This window comes from Prinia subflava, chromosome 1, assembly GCF_021018805.1.
Source record: "Prinia subflava isolate CZ2003 ecotype Zambia chromosome 1, Cam_Psub_1.2, whole genome shotgun sequence".
Lineage (NCBI taxonomy): Eukaryota > Metazoa > Chordata > Aves > Passeriformes > Cisticolidae > Prinia > Prinia subflava.
Window position 1 is genome coordinate 133,510,781 of NC_086247.1, and position 17,064 is coordinate 133,527,844.

The following is a 17,064-nucleotide window of genomic DNA, read 5'->3' on the forward strand; positions in this document are numbered from 1 at the left end:
TTCCCTGCCACAGACAAGGACACCTTCCACTAGACCAGGTTGCCGAGAGCCCCATCCAATCTGGCCTTGAACACTGCCAGGTTTGGGGCATCCACAACTTCTCTGGGCAACATGTTCCAGTGTCTCATCACTCTCGCAGTAAAGAATTTATTCCTAACATCCAGTCCAAACCTGCCTGTTTTCAGTTATTGCCTCTTGTCCTGTCACTACAGTTCCTGATGAAGAGTCCCTCTCCATCTTCCCTGTATGCCCTCTTCAGATACTGGAAGGTTGCTAAGAGGTTTCCACACAGCCTTCTCTTCTTTAGCCTGAACAGCCCAAAGTTTATCAGCCTGTCTTCACAAGGGAGGTGCTCCAGTCCCCTTTTCAGCTTTGTGGCCTCCTTGTGTTTCTTTCACTGGGGGCAACACAACCATATGCAGTGCTCCAGGTGGGATCTCATGAGAGCAGAATCCTCCCTTGACCTGCTGGCCACACTCCTTTGGGTGCAGCCCAGGATCCCTTTGGCTTTCTGGGCTGTGAGTACACACTGGTGGCTCATGTTGAGTTTTTCATCAACCATCACCTCCAAGTACTTCTCTATAGGGCTGTTCTCAATCACTTCTTTGCCCAACCTGTGGGCATATCTGGGATTGTCCTGATGCAGGTTTAGAACCTGGCACTTGACTTTGTTGAATTTCATGAGGTTTGCCTCCGCCCACCTCATAAATGCATCAAAATCCCTCTGAAGGCATAACTCTATAATGTGTGGAATATCTAGGCCCTTTATATTGATCATCTATATAACAAACACTAAAATGAATCTTTACATTGTAGACATTTCCTTTGTAAAGAAAAGGCAGAGTGATGCTAAATTTCCTCTTCTTGTTTATAAGTGAGTAATAACTGGCTTCTTCAGCATCCCATGCTGCTCAAATAATAAACCACCTATTTATGTAATGCTGTATATGCCTTAATATAAGCAATGATTAAGACAGGGAAACACTGATTGCAAGCTGCCAACTAACCCCTGCTGTGTTCTTTTTCCAAGTTACTCTAAAAATATGTTTCAGCTTTATCATTTGGTAATTACATTTCCTAATAAACACAGAGCATCCTTCCTTCAGGTCTGTTAAAGGCTGAACAATGACCCCTGGCAATGCATTTACATGAAGGACAGCTGGAGCCGGTTGCCAGGGGAGCTGAGGATTGTCCAGACACACTCGCTGTTGAGCGGATATGACTCGGGATAGCCAGGGCTGTTGAAAGCTCCTCTGTCCATGTGGAAAGTACCCCCGCAGGCTGCAACAAGAAAGAGACAGCAGAGGCTTGGAAATGATGGCATTAAAACAACAACAAAAAAGCTTGACAGAGACAGAGACAGAGACAGAGCACTCGCTAATCAAAAAAGCATTTCTCCTTGTCTCTTTGTTCTTTAGCTTGTTGATGTACTTGCTGAGACTGGCCAGAAAGACGAAGGGATGCAGAGGAGGTTCAAAAATCAAATGGCAGAGAGAAAAAGAGGTAAAGGATCTCTTCTTTTTCTGAAAAGTCAGAAGCATAAGGAAGTAGCACCTTTCTTATGGACTTACATGATGTCGATGCAGCATAGGTGGCATGGAAGCCCCTGGCAGTAATGTTGCTGTTGGAGATGAAATTCACCACCAAGGCATTACCAAAAGAAGTGATAGGGTGTGGCAAAGTAGTGCCACAGTAACGGCCTGAAAGAGAGCAGACCAGAGAGGGAAAAAAATGAGTGTTCAGCATGTAATTATCACTGCTAATTTAACATTTGGGGTTAATGCCTGACAACAAGAAGGAGTAAGATTTCTTGCTTACAATTGCGGTTGTCAATTCAATCTACATAAAAAAGAAATACTCCATTACATTTGCACAAAACTCAACTCTTGTGGCAATATTTGTTAACAGAAAAGGACCTCCTGCGCTCCAGACACCCTCATCCTTGGCTATTCTGTCATTGAGTTCCTTCAATAAATATGAAAAAAAAGAGGAATTACTGCCTAATTGGAAATAAACCCCAACAAAACCTATCAAATATATCTGACAGCAGTTTCCATTTCACTCAATTGGTTTATGATTAAAAATAAATGAAAAATAACAGACCGTTTCTCTTGTGATGGATTGTAACATGGGGATTGGGAATATGAGTCATAATCTGTCAAAAAGGCATCTGACAGTAAAAAGAAGGATAACAGCTAGAATCACAGAATCATAGAATACTTTGGGTTGGAAGGAACCCTTAAGGGTCATCTAGTCCAACCACCCTGCAATGAGCAGGGACGTCTTCAGCTAGAGCTGATTGCTCAGAACCTCATCCAGCCTGACCATGAATGCTTCCAAGGTGTCTATCAATTCTCTGGACAACTTGTTGCAGTATTTCACCACCCTCATTATAATTTTTTTCTTTATATCTAGTTGAAATCTACCTTCTTTTAGCTTAAAACCACAATAATGTCAATATGTCTTTCTAAAATGTTTTTCACCATTTTTCCTATATATCCCCTTTAAGTACTAAAAAGTCCTTTTGGCGAGTGAAAGCCAAGGATAGGAGACAAAAAGATAAATTCTGCTCCTAGTTACAAACCATTTGACTGCAGTCCCACTCCCAACAAAGGAGCACGTACAAAAGCAGAGTAAGGGAGATATAATAAGACAGAGATATTCTGAATTTTCCAGAAAAGAATTAGAGGCAAGCCCTAGAGATATGAGGAGAGTTGAGACCACCCTGTGGCCTGGGCTCTGAATTTTGCCTCTTCAGGCTGCTCCTGGCACTTGAAGGGAATGGTACTGTCCAGAGAAGTCAGAAGAAAGCTGTAGAAAATTCAGGAAAGCGTGGAAAAATCAGGCTTTTTATGGCTTTATGAAAAACCATTTTCTGCTCCCAGAAGTCTGCAGCTTCCTTATCTGTTTAGCACGGACTGCACTTATTTGCTGTGCTTGTGAGTTATGTTATATTTTTGTGCAGTTAACTGGAAATTCAGTTTAAGCAGAATTGCTTGGTTCCCAGTATTGTTCAGCTGAGGAGGACAGAAAAGGCAGCTGGAGTCAACACCAAACTGCAGGTTAGTAGGAGCAGAGTCAGGGCCTGGGAGGACTCTGCTGTTCACACTGAAGACTTAGTCTTCATTCTCAATTTCCTCTGGCCAGAGAGGCCAAGGAGATTCTGTTATCAAGGAAAATCCATGAAGCAGGAGACCATGAACAGAAAATCTTCTCCTGCTTACCTTGGGTGTAGTTCTATATATTAGAAATACACAAGGGAAAGGTACAATACCTTGAAGAGGAGCCTCATAGTTATTCCCATCTAAAATCTCCACAAAATCCGTTGTACAGTTTTGTCTGTCGTTTTCAATATCAAAGTCAGTAAATGAAAGTGTGACGTGGTTGACTGGCAACAGCAAAGAGCAAAAATTTAGGAAGTTTTTAATTTCACAAAGAAATATGCACATGTAAACAAATGTTCTTTTATTCCCCTGAAGTCAATCAGACCCCATAAAGCATATCATCTGAACTAGAGTTTTTTTCATGATATATTGAATGAATTAGATGTAAGTGCATTAACCTTTAGTGCAAAGGTCCTGGTAAACCTCTTCAGTGCCTTCCAGTACTTTCTAGTTCAACTAATATTGAAGGACAGGATTTAGCATATACACACGGATCTAAGTTTCCTTGTTTCTGGACAACTTCATTATATACTGAAAACTTTAGCAAATAAAACATGGAAAATCTAGAGACATTCAGAAACAAAACTTATTTCTACACACCCATGACCTGCTGTCCCTTTGCGATCTATACCATAGATCTGGACAAATGTGCCCTGCTCCAGGCTTAGAAAGAGCCGCTTCTTTCATATTGCAACATTCCATACTCATCAATTGGACTGGTCAAAGGATCATTAACTACCCTCAGCTATACTTGTACAGAATTGGATTTTCCACACTCTTGGACTGCAGGCTATATAATGAAAAAGAGGATTTCTGATTCAGGGTATTTTTGACTCTCCTGCTACTCTTGCTTGTCTGATATAAACAAAGGTGTAGTCACAGTTGGCAGAAGAGCAGCTGTCCTTGACACCAGTCCTGGACAGTTACTACTGGCTTTAGGGTTCCATGCAGTTTGAGTGGGTCAGAAAGCGTCTCACGATTTAGATGATAACCAAGATTTCCCCTACAGTGACAAAGCTGAATTTGACACAAATATTTTGCTTCTCACTGAGCCCCACTCAATTGTCTTGAATAAGCTGAAATGACAGACATGGAGCCCAGGCTGCATTCAGCAGGGTGCTGCTGACTGGCATTCAGCTGCATACGCATGCTCCACACTCCTTTGTGTCCTGTCTGGTCACTCAATTACAGCTATCAATGCAGGTCCTCAGGATACACAGCAAAAAGGAAAAACACAGTGGGTGGCCAGAGCAGGAGACTTGTTGGCCTTCCCAGTAAAAGCAGAGCAGGAACGCTGCTATGGCCTGCCATTGGCTAAATCTACCAGACATGGGTGTGCAATGCAGTGGATGGATGCTATTTATTTATGTAATCCCATGTGACAGTGTAATGAAGCCATATGGAGCTGTAACATGAAGCATGGGGGGGTCCTGCTGGTAAGTGCAGGAAGTCACTGCTTCTTACACAGCATTTTTATGGTCTCTCATACTCATGTAATTCAGGAGACAGCAGTCATGTATGAGTTTTCAATATGAATCCAGGGAAAGTTTGTCTTTTAAAATAAATGTTGTATAGGTGATGAACAGGTCAGATGATGTCCTTTTCATGGACATCCTATTTGTATAAGTAACTATGCTAACAAAAGAATTGCTTATCTCCTGATTTATGTTATGGTCTTTTCTTGGCAAATTGATGTTTGCTTTATAAACTAGCAAAATAAACTTATAAACATGATTGAAACATTCTAGGATTTTAACACTCTCTAAATATAATATGTACTACTGAACTAGAATAATTGCTATTTAAAATTTGGATATTAGGACACTTATAGGATTTAACACATACAAATTATTTTTAGAAATATTATACAATGTAAAGGTAATAGAGGTTATTAAGGGTAGTAGCAGTATCTGATGGAAAATATTTGGTGTTTTACAATCAATCATAAATCTGTGTAAAATTGTGCATAGCTGAGAATGTATCTATGCACATAACAACAGTTTATTTATATATTTTTGTTTGTATTTGAAATCAAATTTCTGTGTATCTTTTCTCATAATTCAATCTATTTTTTTTAATGCTAACAGCATAGATTTAATGTAACACAACTCCAGCTAGAAAACTCCGGACCAGAACAACGTCAGCTAAATGCAAGTGTTTTAATTATATGAAAACCCTTAGATTTTCTCATGAATCCAACTTCACACGGTATTCAACACCTCATTTATAACTGTAACACTTCAGTCACAGTAAATTGGCTAAGATGACAAAGTTGTAAATTGTTTTCCTTGCTATGCACTAAATCTTTTACAGTGAAATCTGACTTGTGACAGACTGGGAGAGCCACACGCATCAACTACCAGGATGCAGAACTTCCTAAAGAAATAAAGGAGGAATTTTACATTGTTATTACAGAAAAGAAGATGAGGATGTTAGTCATCCCAACTAACTATAAAAGATGTTTTTACTTACATGGTTCCTGAGCCTGAATAATCCAGCTGCAGTTCTGATTGTTTGGGTATTTGGCAGGATACAGAGGAGAGGAAATTGCTGCCCCAACTGAATCGGACTCTATGAAACTTCCACATGCTTTAGAACGAAACACAAAGATATAGATACATATATAAATATTTATATACAAAAATCACCTTGTTTAGATTCTGTAGCAAAAATGAATAGATGAAGTGTAATATGGTACATCAGCATGAAATGAGAATAAATTCCACAATAATATTTGATCAGAAGAAGAGATTTAAGGATTAGTTCTCAGCACTGGCTGCACTTTCTTGACCTGGATCCACACACCATGCTGCACCTGGCTGACCATCTGCAAGAAGCCAGAGTGACTTTAGATCTGATAGTTTTTATTTGTTCATAGCCCAGAAAAGATATTTTGGGGCCAAAATAGCTTTGTTTCAGGTTAGTGCAATACACCCATTTCTCTGGTCATTTGTCTATGCTGGCAGCTAGGAAGAAAAAAATCATAACTGTCCACAACCTTCCAGCACCCAAGGGTGGCCTCACATTGCATTGGCAGGATCCTCTTGTGAGCTGTGCCAGCAAAAGCACAATTGTGTGAGTTGTTGCACACATGCTAGAGCCTGACTGACTGCAGAACTTTGGCTGACAGTGCTGAGGGCTGCCATGCCTCATCTCTAAGCTCACTGGCTGCTCAGAATCTGCCCAGGCCAGAGTTTAACATGCATCTGCTTTAAACTGCAGGGTGAGGAGATAAGTACTGAAGAGTGAGGTTTATTTATTTTGCTGTGCTGCCTAGAATACCAAAGGAAAGATGAGACTTAGTTAACTGAGTTTTCTCAGGAAGAGGGAAGCTGGGTTGCTAACTTCCTAGGCAGAGAGCACTCACTCTCCAGCCGTGGTTTGTGCAGTACTGAATCCAGTAAATGTGTTTGAGAAAGCTGAACAGTTTAGGCTCTCACAGCTGTTAGCCAGAAATGCCTAGTTAGGTATCTAACTAGTACCTCAGTAAATGGGGTTTCTGAGATTTTTGTTGATACAAAATCCTCCTTTTCTTTATAATTTTTCTCAATATATTCAAAGAAAGAAACATTTCTGGGAAAAGCAATAATTTATAGTGAAAAGAGTCCTGAGAGGAAAATGAGAGAAACTGATTTTCTCTGAAAAATTAAATGTCTGTACCTTGGGGAAAAGCTGTTTCCCAAATTATTGAGAAAAAGTAAAAGCAAATCACTGGCTATGAAATAATATGTAGCTTCATGAAAAATTCTGCCCAGTTAGTGTCATCTGTCATTAAAAAGGAAACCATGTAAAATACCAATTAGTCTGCCACAAATTGGATAGTTGATGTTTGGCAGGGTGTGCAGGCCTGAATCCATGGACTTCATCAACAGCACCACACAGAATTCTTTTATAGTTTTTCAGATTTATGTGCATGGATGGACATATAAAATGTTATTTTGGCACTAGGTCTGTGGAAACTGCCAGTTGCATATTTTTCTCAGGACAGTTATGGACAGCTAACCCCCTAGGGAGGAAGAATAGGAGGTAGCTGATGTGTGCTAGATGCCTTGCTACAAAAAGTATGATTTCTTTTTTCCCAATTGAAAAATGTAAGTTGATCCTCGGACTTTAAAGTGTTTAATCTATAATTTAGAAAAAATTGTTCCTGGTAAAGAGACACACTGGTGTGCTGCATGAGTAGAAATGACACTTTCCATTATCAGCTGTGCTAAAAGACTGTGCCTGAGACAAAGTGGTGGTTAGATAAATATGCATTAATATAAATGATGGAATTACCCTCAGTGAAGTGAGCACTGAAGCCCCTGTGCTGGATGGTTGTGTCGGAGTGCAGGCGGATGTACATCAGATTCTTGGAGGATGTGATCGGAGGAGGACGCTGTGCTCCACAGAGTCTTCTAAGAATTGGTGCTTCATTGTTAGGACCATCAAATACCTGTTATGAAAAGATCAAATTAAGTATTTGGTTTCAATGGGAGTATTGAGAAGATTTTTATTTCATTCCCTCTCTTATGTTTCTTATATTTTGATCATGACATAGTTCTGCTATGGGCAGTGCAAACAAACTGTACATTGCTTATCTTAAGTAGCAATTCCCAAAAAATGCATGTATTTCAGGTTAAAGCTACTGTGACCCTTGTAACAGAAATGCTCCAAGTAAACATCTTCTTTCATGTGTATTGGGTATTAAAGCAACTCTCCTTTAACAATCCTGATGTCTCCATATATTTGTTGTTTTCTGTTAATAGCTAACATGAGCTTCCATGTAGCTTTCATTCAGTTAAACCCTACATCTTGTCTCAGTAAAGATTTCCAAACTCACCCTAGCATGCAACTGATCCACCAGTGAGAGCTATGACACTGGATAAAATGTCACTAGGATTATGGTTTTTAGATCCAGCATCAAGGATCAGAGTCCTATATCTGTTTTATAACAGCTTTAGAGTGCTGGATTATGGACATAGACATGAAATGCTATTTAAGCAGAGGGTAAGGAAAAGTAAAAAAAAAAAAAGGAAGAAAGTAGATAGGTTTACAAAACTTCACTTTTAATTTTACCACAAATGGCTTACATCTCTTTTTTCCCCCCCCTACAGCTGATAATTTTGTTTCCTTCCTGTTTCACAATCAGGAAAAGAAGGACAGAGAAGTTAGAAACAATGAGTTCTTAACTTGAGAAACATCAACATTTTGACAAGAGAAAGGACAGAGAGAGAAAAATGGCCACAGACTCAGTCTCCCATTAATCTTTGCTAGCACTCCAGCAGAAGTGATTTGTTGCTGCTGTGTTTGGAGCCATGGGACAGTGTCAGAAGTGCCTGCCTTCAGCTGTAAGGAGCACTGGAGCTCCCTGCATAGTTGCATGACCCACAGAGGAAGAGCCTTTGAGTTGCAACAGCAGTTGAATTCAGTTCCTGTTTCAGCATTAACACCCTGCCCTCCCATAGGCACATCATTTAATATAATGGAGAAAAATTTGGATTAAAATGTGTATAGGTGTATGCAAAAATGGAGCCAGAATGCTAAAAGCTATATAAAAGCTATACAAATGCCATCACATTAGAAGACATGCACTTTTATTGAGAATGTCTTCCTTTACTTCAAAACATCTCACATTCTAGTAAGTCTGTGCAAGACAGCACCAATGAATTAGAAATTTTTAACTAGACTGTGTAACACAATGCAATGTTTCTGCCTCCAGTATTAAAAGGCTTTTGAACACACTTGTGAAAAAAAAAACCCTACAAAAAAACAACAACCCAACAGCTGAGAGAAAGATGACCTGTCTCAAATAAACCTCAGAGCTAAGAAACAAGAGACAAAACTCCTGCTTAATCCCCTGACATACCCTACATAGTCAATGCTGTCCTCATGAATTAAACATTTGCCTGTGATTCTGTGAACACTAGCTAACTGTGTGGGATCTTGTGATGGAGTATTAAGTCTGCAACCCCTGTTAAAATGAGTACCTGGTAAAGACACCCAAAAACATCCATCCATTCAACCTTTTCTTCTCTCTTGGCAGCCTGCCACAGTCAGCCCTCTAATACACAGCATGCAGTGTTTATTCTTCCTCTGCACACATATTCTGTATATAAATCAGACTATTTGGAGTTAAAAAACACAAACCATGGAATGTGGGGAAAAAAAATAACCCTTAGGAATTAAGGCAGTGTCTTTCGCTTGACAGCAGTGAGAGGATTTTATCTGAATGCTAGAACTGAGAAGAAGCATTGTGTTGACAGGGCATGGAGAGAGGGTCTGACTACTCCTGGTAAAATGCTGCCTTTGATCTGTGTGCCTCTGCCCAGCTGAGGATATGATCAGGAGGACTTCAGGCTTGCAGTTAGATCAGAAACCACAATATTCACACACTAGCTCAGGAAAGAGTTGAGTCTCTGCAGTTTCATTAAAGTTATTTTAAAAGCATCTGAGAAATGCATTTTTGTGGCTGAATGACTAAGGAAAACTGATGCATCTGCTTACTTAAAAGCCAAGTTTTCGGTTGCACTGTGCATAGCAGCAATTCCCTTTCCACAGTGAATATGAGTGACTCATTGCCTTCTTCTTCAAATGTGTCCTGAATTTTGCACAAACACATGACAAAATATGTCAATTTTTGTCTTCTAAGCAAAAAACCTCCAGAAATGTCTAACTGTTCTCTCTTAAAAGATTCTCTTTGCCAGCACCTGGAATAAATGAAATCATACATCCTCTCTATCTCCCAGAAGCTTACCTTGCTACATTCCTGTGTTTTACTAGTTATACTGCAACAGGAAAGAAAAATAACATTTACTTAATCAAACTCACTGGACAGACTAAGCTATTTCTCGCTCCACTTTTCAGGACCTTGTGCTACAAGCACTGCCTTCTGAGCCATGTCCTCCTCCAGCCTCCAAATACTTGAAACTCTTGCTGACCTGAGCTCCTGGCACGGCATCAGATACATTATTGGTTAAACATGGTCCAAAAACACAGCAAATGGTGCATTCACAATTTCTTTACCTCCATTTTCCTTCAAATAAACAAATTTTTTGTGAGTCACACTCTCCTGACATCAGTACACAGGGGTTGGTACACAGAGAGGAATTAAAAATTTACTCAAGTATGTTGACAATGACAACAGAAAAATTCTCAAAGATCTTATGCTTTCTACATAATATAATTGAGTTAGACTTGAGATTAGTGAAAGGCTATACAGCCTCATTTAACAGATGAACAGATGGTCATCTGTTCTGAGACCAAGAAAGAAAACTGAGGTGCAGAAACAGAGGACTCAGCTAAATTTAGAAAGCCAAACAAATGAAAAATGTCCTCTCTGCACTCCCTCTATTTGCTCTAGGGGGAGCTCAGGGCAGTTATCCCATGATTTACCGTCACAGGCTCAGAATACATTTTGCTCAACCTAGATTTGTGCTGAGATTCACATCTGAAATCACTAAGCAGAACTGAAATATGCACCGGGCTTTACGGAGCTGCAGCACAGCCAAGAAGCAGCAGACACAAGTATTTTCCCTCCTCCCACTTTGCTCACATAACACATGTGCAATGGAAAACCTTAGAGGAAAAAGAATGCATTTTCATGTGTTCCCTATAGAAAGGAATTTATAGTAGAAATATTTGAAAAAAAAACCTTGAGTCATGATGCAGGGAAAAATGAATGGATCTAGAAGGGGAGGGTGAAGAAAAAGACCGTTAGTTCACTCAAGGGCAGAGGGATGCCCCAAGAGAATCATACAGCAAATAAAATTCACATAGATAAGTAAAAATTCAAGAAACAGAAAAGGGTGGAACCTCTGTGCTACTCATCCACAGTAGTTGTTCCTATATTAGGGAGAGAAAAACAACCCACCTGCTTCCTTAGCTGCCTGTGTTTTCCATTTACACAACTTTTGGAATGCAATTCTAAACCCATTCACAGTCAGACTTATATTTTCCAGCCACTCTCTGTCCCCTCACACTGTTCTACATGTGAGGCAAATAGCAAGTTTTGAAACAATGTGAACACAAATCATATCTAGGTGTTGGTAACAAGGGCTTCTCCTATTACTGGCATATCAGGAGTGAAAGAAACCTTATTTACTCCTTTCTTGCCCTGCTGATTCCCCTGTATAAGCACTGAAAAACTCTACCTCATACACCAAGGCCTCAGACCCCTTTATTATCTCTTGGCTTCAAACCAACATTTCCTCTTATCAATTTTCAAACCTCACTCTACTTGGTGGGCAGTGATTGATGTCTGCATTAAATTTGAATCTCCAGTTGTGTTTGCACAGCTGGGGCTAATGGGAAACTTCCTTCTTCAGCACCCCCAAAAAACCAAAAAGCAGAAGCAAACAACAGATACTCCCATAGCTTTGGAGGACAAGGGGTGTCACTGCACAGGGTCTGCAGACTCCATTCATGCAAAGAGCTCTGGCACAGCTATCTCCTCTGCCCACCAAAGGAATGATTCTGTTCAAGGATTCAAAACTCAGTGTCCTATCCAGCCTGTAAAGGTAATGGGAGACTTGTGCTTGTAGCTGCAAGGAGCTCATGGAACTGACTATTCCATAAAGTGTTAAGATACATGAAAACATCCCTTGGCATCAGGTCTAGAAGAGAAACTGGTATATCAGGCCTTAGCCCTAATTTAGCCCTTAATTTGTGAATGGTTTGTTTGCATCAATACAAATATTACCATCTCAGATAGCCTGTGTTTTTGTCAGGCACTTTGACTTTCTACTCCTGTGTCATACCACAGAAGATTTGAAAGTTCCTTTTCAAATGTCCCCTGATGTAGTTAATCATTTAAATAAAAAGACATAACCATATTTCCTTATGCTTCATAACCAGAAAAAAAAAAAAGAAAAAGAAAGGGAACAGTCATTGTACAAAGACGCTTTGTGGGCAAATGAAATCTTCAGTTCTGCTCAGCAAAATGGGGACACATTTCCCTTTTTTCTAGTTCAGTACAAAAAAGCTTTACGAGGCAATGTTGTTAAAACTGATGCTGTTTTCAAAAGAGTCTCAGCTCCTGCCAAATTGAGTTCTTTGTGAATGACAAGTTTATCAAGGAGAGGAAAGCTGGATTTTGGGCTACAGCCACTGTGCTTTATCTGACTAGTACTGATCACACATGCCTTTGTACTGAGTGAAGTGCAATCTGACATCGAGGGGCAGGATTTCATGTCCCTGCTCCCAAAAGGCCAAGAGGAGACTTGGAGAGTTTTTCGTTGTTGTGCACTGATTGAGCAGCAAGTTCAGTTTCTGTGACACCAACAAAAGTTCACAAACCAGCATGTGCAGCTTTAAAGAGAGCAGTGGGTCTAATGAAGCAATTAAACAGACAGCTGCAGAGCACCTGAATAAACAGTGCATACATAAAGAAAATTAGCCAGCAACAATTCCCTCTGGATGCAGACTCCCTCTCTCCTGAGTTTGTAGCAGAGTGTGTATATGTGTACACGTCAGCAGTTTGTCCTATGGCTTGGAGCAAGCTGTGGTAAACTGCACTATAAATGGAATAGGGTGTCATCATAACAGTCATCAGGCATGAGGTTATTTTGCAAGCATTTCACCAGACTAATTAGGGAAACTCTTGAAAATTCTTTTGTTACTTACTTCAACGTTGTCATAGTTACACGAATGGTGATTTTCAATGTCAAAGTCCGTGAAATTCAGTAGGACTCTGTGGCTGTGGTCAACTTGGATAACCCAGGAACAATCTGTGTTGTTATTATAAGGTTGAGGATAGTTTGGAGAATGGATTTCCCCACTGGTAGCTTGGAAAATACCACCACAGCCTGAAAAAGACACAATCAGTTTTAATCAGAAGCTCTTTTCTTTTATGCTTAGTGAGAATTCACTTCTATTTTTAAACTAAGAACACCTCATTTTTTCATATTTCCTACATTTAAGCTATTGTAAGATGACTGCTACAACTGTTGAGGTGTGCAACAAAAATCAATGGAAATTCCTTTTAGGGAAGTATAACATTATCATTATAATTGAATATGCAATAACACTGCTCTGAGTAATGTAGCCCCAAACTGGTAGTAGATGTTGCAAAGGCTGAGGCATTAGTGCTGGTATTCCTCTATCCTAGAGACTGTAAAAATCCAAAATACTGTTCATATGAATGCCAGAGACCTGGCATGCTGAGAAAGTAATAACTAGGCCTAGCTGAGCACAGAGTGAGAAAATCACTGAGAGAGCTGAGAGCTCCTCATTGCTCATGAGCAGAGCAGCAATTGCAATCTTTACATTTTTACTTCTCTACCCATTAAGTTGAGGGCTTCCTGAGGACTCCACCCTCAGATACTTCTGGTCAGAAGAGATCTGGTGCTCATGAATATCTAAATAGCATGGAATGATGGATTCTGTGTGGGAAGCACCAGGGATTTCAACAGGACTAAAACAAACGAACTTTTATATCTTAAGAAGAGATGGAGGAGGGAGAAAGAAAGACATTGGGATTGCTGTAGGTGCAGACAGCCTGCTGGAAGCATAAAAAACTGTACTGTTATTGCATTCTAGTGAGTGGGTATTTTAGAGGCTTGAGGGGGTTGGAGTACAGCAGGCAGGACATTGTAAAGGGATAAGAAAGCTTCAGGGGGCCTAAGTAGAAAAAATAAGCCGCCAGATCTCAGAAGGAGATTAATTCAAAGGACTATTGTAGACTTCTTTTATTAAGAAAAAAATCTTGTGCCTTTCTCAGAAAACTTGTGAGAGAGGAGAAGTATAAACCCTGACAAATTAATGAATCACTGTGCTTAATCAAGCAAAACTACAAGAATTAAAATTTGCCTCTCACCACTTTTCATTGCAATTACTTTCTGATAATTGTTCTTTTTATAAGGTCTCCCGTGTAGAGATGTGGTTGAGTATTTTAAGCATATCTCTTACTGATTATCAGTTAGGCTATGAACAACTAATCACATTGGGGGATATGATCAATCTTACAGAGATCAAGTATTTACTAATCATTCCAAATATTTTTGGGGGCCAGTCCACTGAGTTCTTCAAGTTAAGCCATGTTCTCAGCTATTTTTCACATTAACATTTAAATCTGAAAGCATCAGTCCTTATTCAGTGAATAAAGGATTCTGTATGGGTAAGTGGGTGGGAAGAAATGGTAGCATGCAAAATCCTTTGCTGATTTCAAGAATGTCTTCATTAATTATGTAGAGAAGAAACCTAAACAAAATACATAAATGGGCCTAGATTCCAGATTATTAGACATTTTTTAACTCTCTGTGTTTTTTAGCATCTCTTGGTGTTACCAAATTCAGTACCACCCAAATTCTCTTTCAGCTTTCAGTCCTGTGATGTTTGACTGCTTTGAATGCTTGCATGGCTGATCCTCAATTCTCAGGCTCTCTGAATTTTCCTGGTAATAATCAGTATACTCACCACCTGGATTTTCTTGCCAGGAGACATTAAAACCTTTCCCTGCCACTGCTGCATCTGTCTCGAAACGGAGAACGGCTGAATTGCCAGTGGTGGAGACTCGCAGAGGGTTCTGTGCTGATCTTGAAACACACAGCTGGGCCAGCCTAGGAGAGAGGAAGTCTGGGCCACCAAAGACCTAGAAGTGGCAGAAATATTGTCAAAGGTTTCCAAAGAGAGTATGTCAGACAGAGTACATGAGAACTATTAAGTTTTTAGGAGGAAAAAAACACAAACATCTATAAACATTAAAAATGATTGAACATCTTAAAATGTAAAGCAGCTAATAGAGTCATTTTCTCTGCAGACTTACTTGGCATCTGAACCACCTGTACAAATCAAATGTTAAATTCTAGATTATTTGAGAACAGCCTTGCATTAAATAGAATTTTCTGTTTGGGATCTTGGCCAGTTCTTCCCTTTCCTCCAGAATTAGCACCTTGTTTCTCTGGGTATATAAACCTAGAATTTTTTTTTTTTTTTTTTTTTTTTTTTTTTTTTTTTTTTTTTTTGCATGCTTGTGCAAAAAAAAATGCTTCTTTTTGAATTGTTTGCATCATTGATATTTAAAAAGATGATTTTTAAATTGGGGAAGACTTCATAATTCCTTCTGATGAAACAAAAAAGCATTGCAACTTTATTTACTTCAAGGGCAGCATAAATATCGAAAATATTGGATTTGGGTCAAGTAAACTACATTTTAATAATGTTCTCTGGAAGCAAGGATATATAGCATACATATTTGCCACAAAATATGGGGTTTGGCTTTTAAGAGTAATTATTTCCTACTCAGAAGAGTGTGCCTCAGGCAGTCATAAACCAGAGAACCAGCACTCCCTTAAGAATCACAGCAGTATTATGTACTTACAATGCATTTTTAAACCTAGTGAAGTGAATTAGGTGGCAGTGCTGAAGTCTCGTTACCTCTGTTTCTTGTTTTCCAGAAGGGATGTAGGATTTTAGTTTGAACCCATTTGTAACTGGAGGAACTGGCTCACCTTCCCTAGTCCTCTCTCTCAGAACTGAAGAAAGCACACATGCTCAGTGCAATTTCCAATTGACATGTGATTTTGGTGCCTAGAGCCCTTGATGACTGGATTTTCTTGGCTTCCTGTGTGCTAATGAAATGGCAGCTGGTACTAACAGTCTACAACCTTGCATGGTATGTCCCTGGTAGGACTGCAGCTGCAAAAGTCAGCCTGGCAGTAACCTTGGATGTGAAAACTAGAAAAGAGATCCACCAAATAAAGAATGTGCTGCTGTCTTCCAGCAACTGAACGAATAAAAGAGAGATTCTAATTCTATAAGCATAAATTATGTATACATCTGAAAACTAAACTAGATAATAGCAAGTTCTAACAACAAAAAAAAACCCCAACCCAAAACAACAACAAAATCAAACAAGCAAAAAAACCCCAAAAGCAGAGAATACGAATATAAGGCAACAAATTCCAACAGAATTTTCCAACAGTAGCACCTCAAGTACACTCCAAAAATTAATAGTTTGGTAAACACTGAAAAAGTTAAAAGGAGCAGTCTATGCATCTTTCTCAGAAAGTGACAATACTGTTAGAAACAGATTTATATGTGTCCTTTTTTCCTAGGATCACTTCAAGATGAAGAGAAATTCAATATTTTAATAAGCTCTGTCAGACACTTTTAAACCCCAGAAGTAGTTTGGGTTCTGTCCAAACTAAATATCTGAGCAAGTCTAACAAAGAGCTGAGCTAGTCCCCCCACATGCAGGGCTAAGCGTACTGCGTTGTTACATAATTTGATTAATTGTGTGCTCACTAACTACTCAGAGGGCCTGACACTGCTCTGATGTTAGAGATATAAGAAAAATAATTTGGTTTTAACTGGAAAAAAAGATCAGTGACTCCAGGTTAATGTGATACCTCAGGAGCTGAGGCTTGCATCCCCAGAAGAAATAAGGAATTAAGTTTTCTATAAACACCATAGTCTGTTAGATGTTCAAAAGACATTATTTTGCTTTGGTGACTGATATGTTTAATAGCTTAAACATTTTTATTTTGACTGAGACAGCACTTCTTTGCGTTCTGCAAGGAGGCTGCATGACTTGAATGGATAATGGTTCCTCTGTCTAATCCATCATCTCAAGGCACTCAAAAGAACCCAGTACGGATGAAGTCACAGCTCAGATTCAGAATCTGTAACAAAGCTGTCACGCTCTGGGGAAGAAGCCTGCTTGTCTGCTGGAAGCTCAGTGTCTTCAGAAACTCTTACTGCTTGGCTGCTTGTGAGGCCCAGTGACTTCTGCATTTGTCAGAAGTCTGTTCAAATGTGAATTTTAAAATGTGTTTGTGGTACATTCCCTGAGTCAGAGCCACAGCATGAGATCTAGTAGGAACACATGCTCTTAATCATCTAAACCAGCCTAGGGAAGCTATGTGGCAGAGGAAACAGCAGGAGTTTCTAATATGCATCTAATAAGTCTCATGGAGCAGCC

The 17,064-nt window shown here is 39.5% G+C and overlaps 1 protein-coding gene across 1 annotated transcript in view; it reads right to left on the reverse strand.

Annotated features, from left to right (window-relative positions):
• CUBN (cubilin) overlaps nt 1-17,064 on the reverse strand; it is a 142,219-nt gene that overhangs the window by 55,752 nt on the left and 69,403 nt on the right. The window contains exons 30-36 of the mRNA XM_063413067.1: nt 14,559-14,733; nt 12,768-12,949; nt 7,443-7,599; nt 5,637-5,753; nt 3,275-3,388; nt 1,572-1,700; nt 1,149-1,281 (exon numbers count right to left, since the gene is read on the reverse strand). Coding sequence (XP_063269137.1) covers nt 1,149-1,281; nt 1,572-1,700; nt 3,275-3,388; nt 5,637-5,753; nt 7,443-7,599; nt 12,768-12,949; nt 14,559-14,733 — 1,007 coding nt within the window. The remainder of the gene's footprint in view (nt 1-1,148; nt 1,282-1,571; nt 1,701-3,274; nt 3,389-5,636; nt 5,754-7,442; nt 7,600-12,767; nt 12,950-14,558; nt 14,734-17,064) is intronic.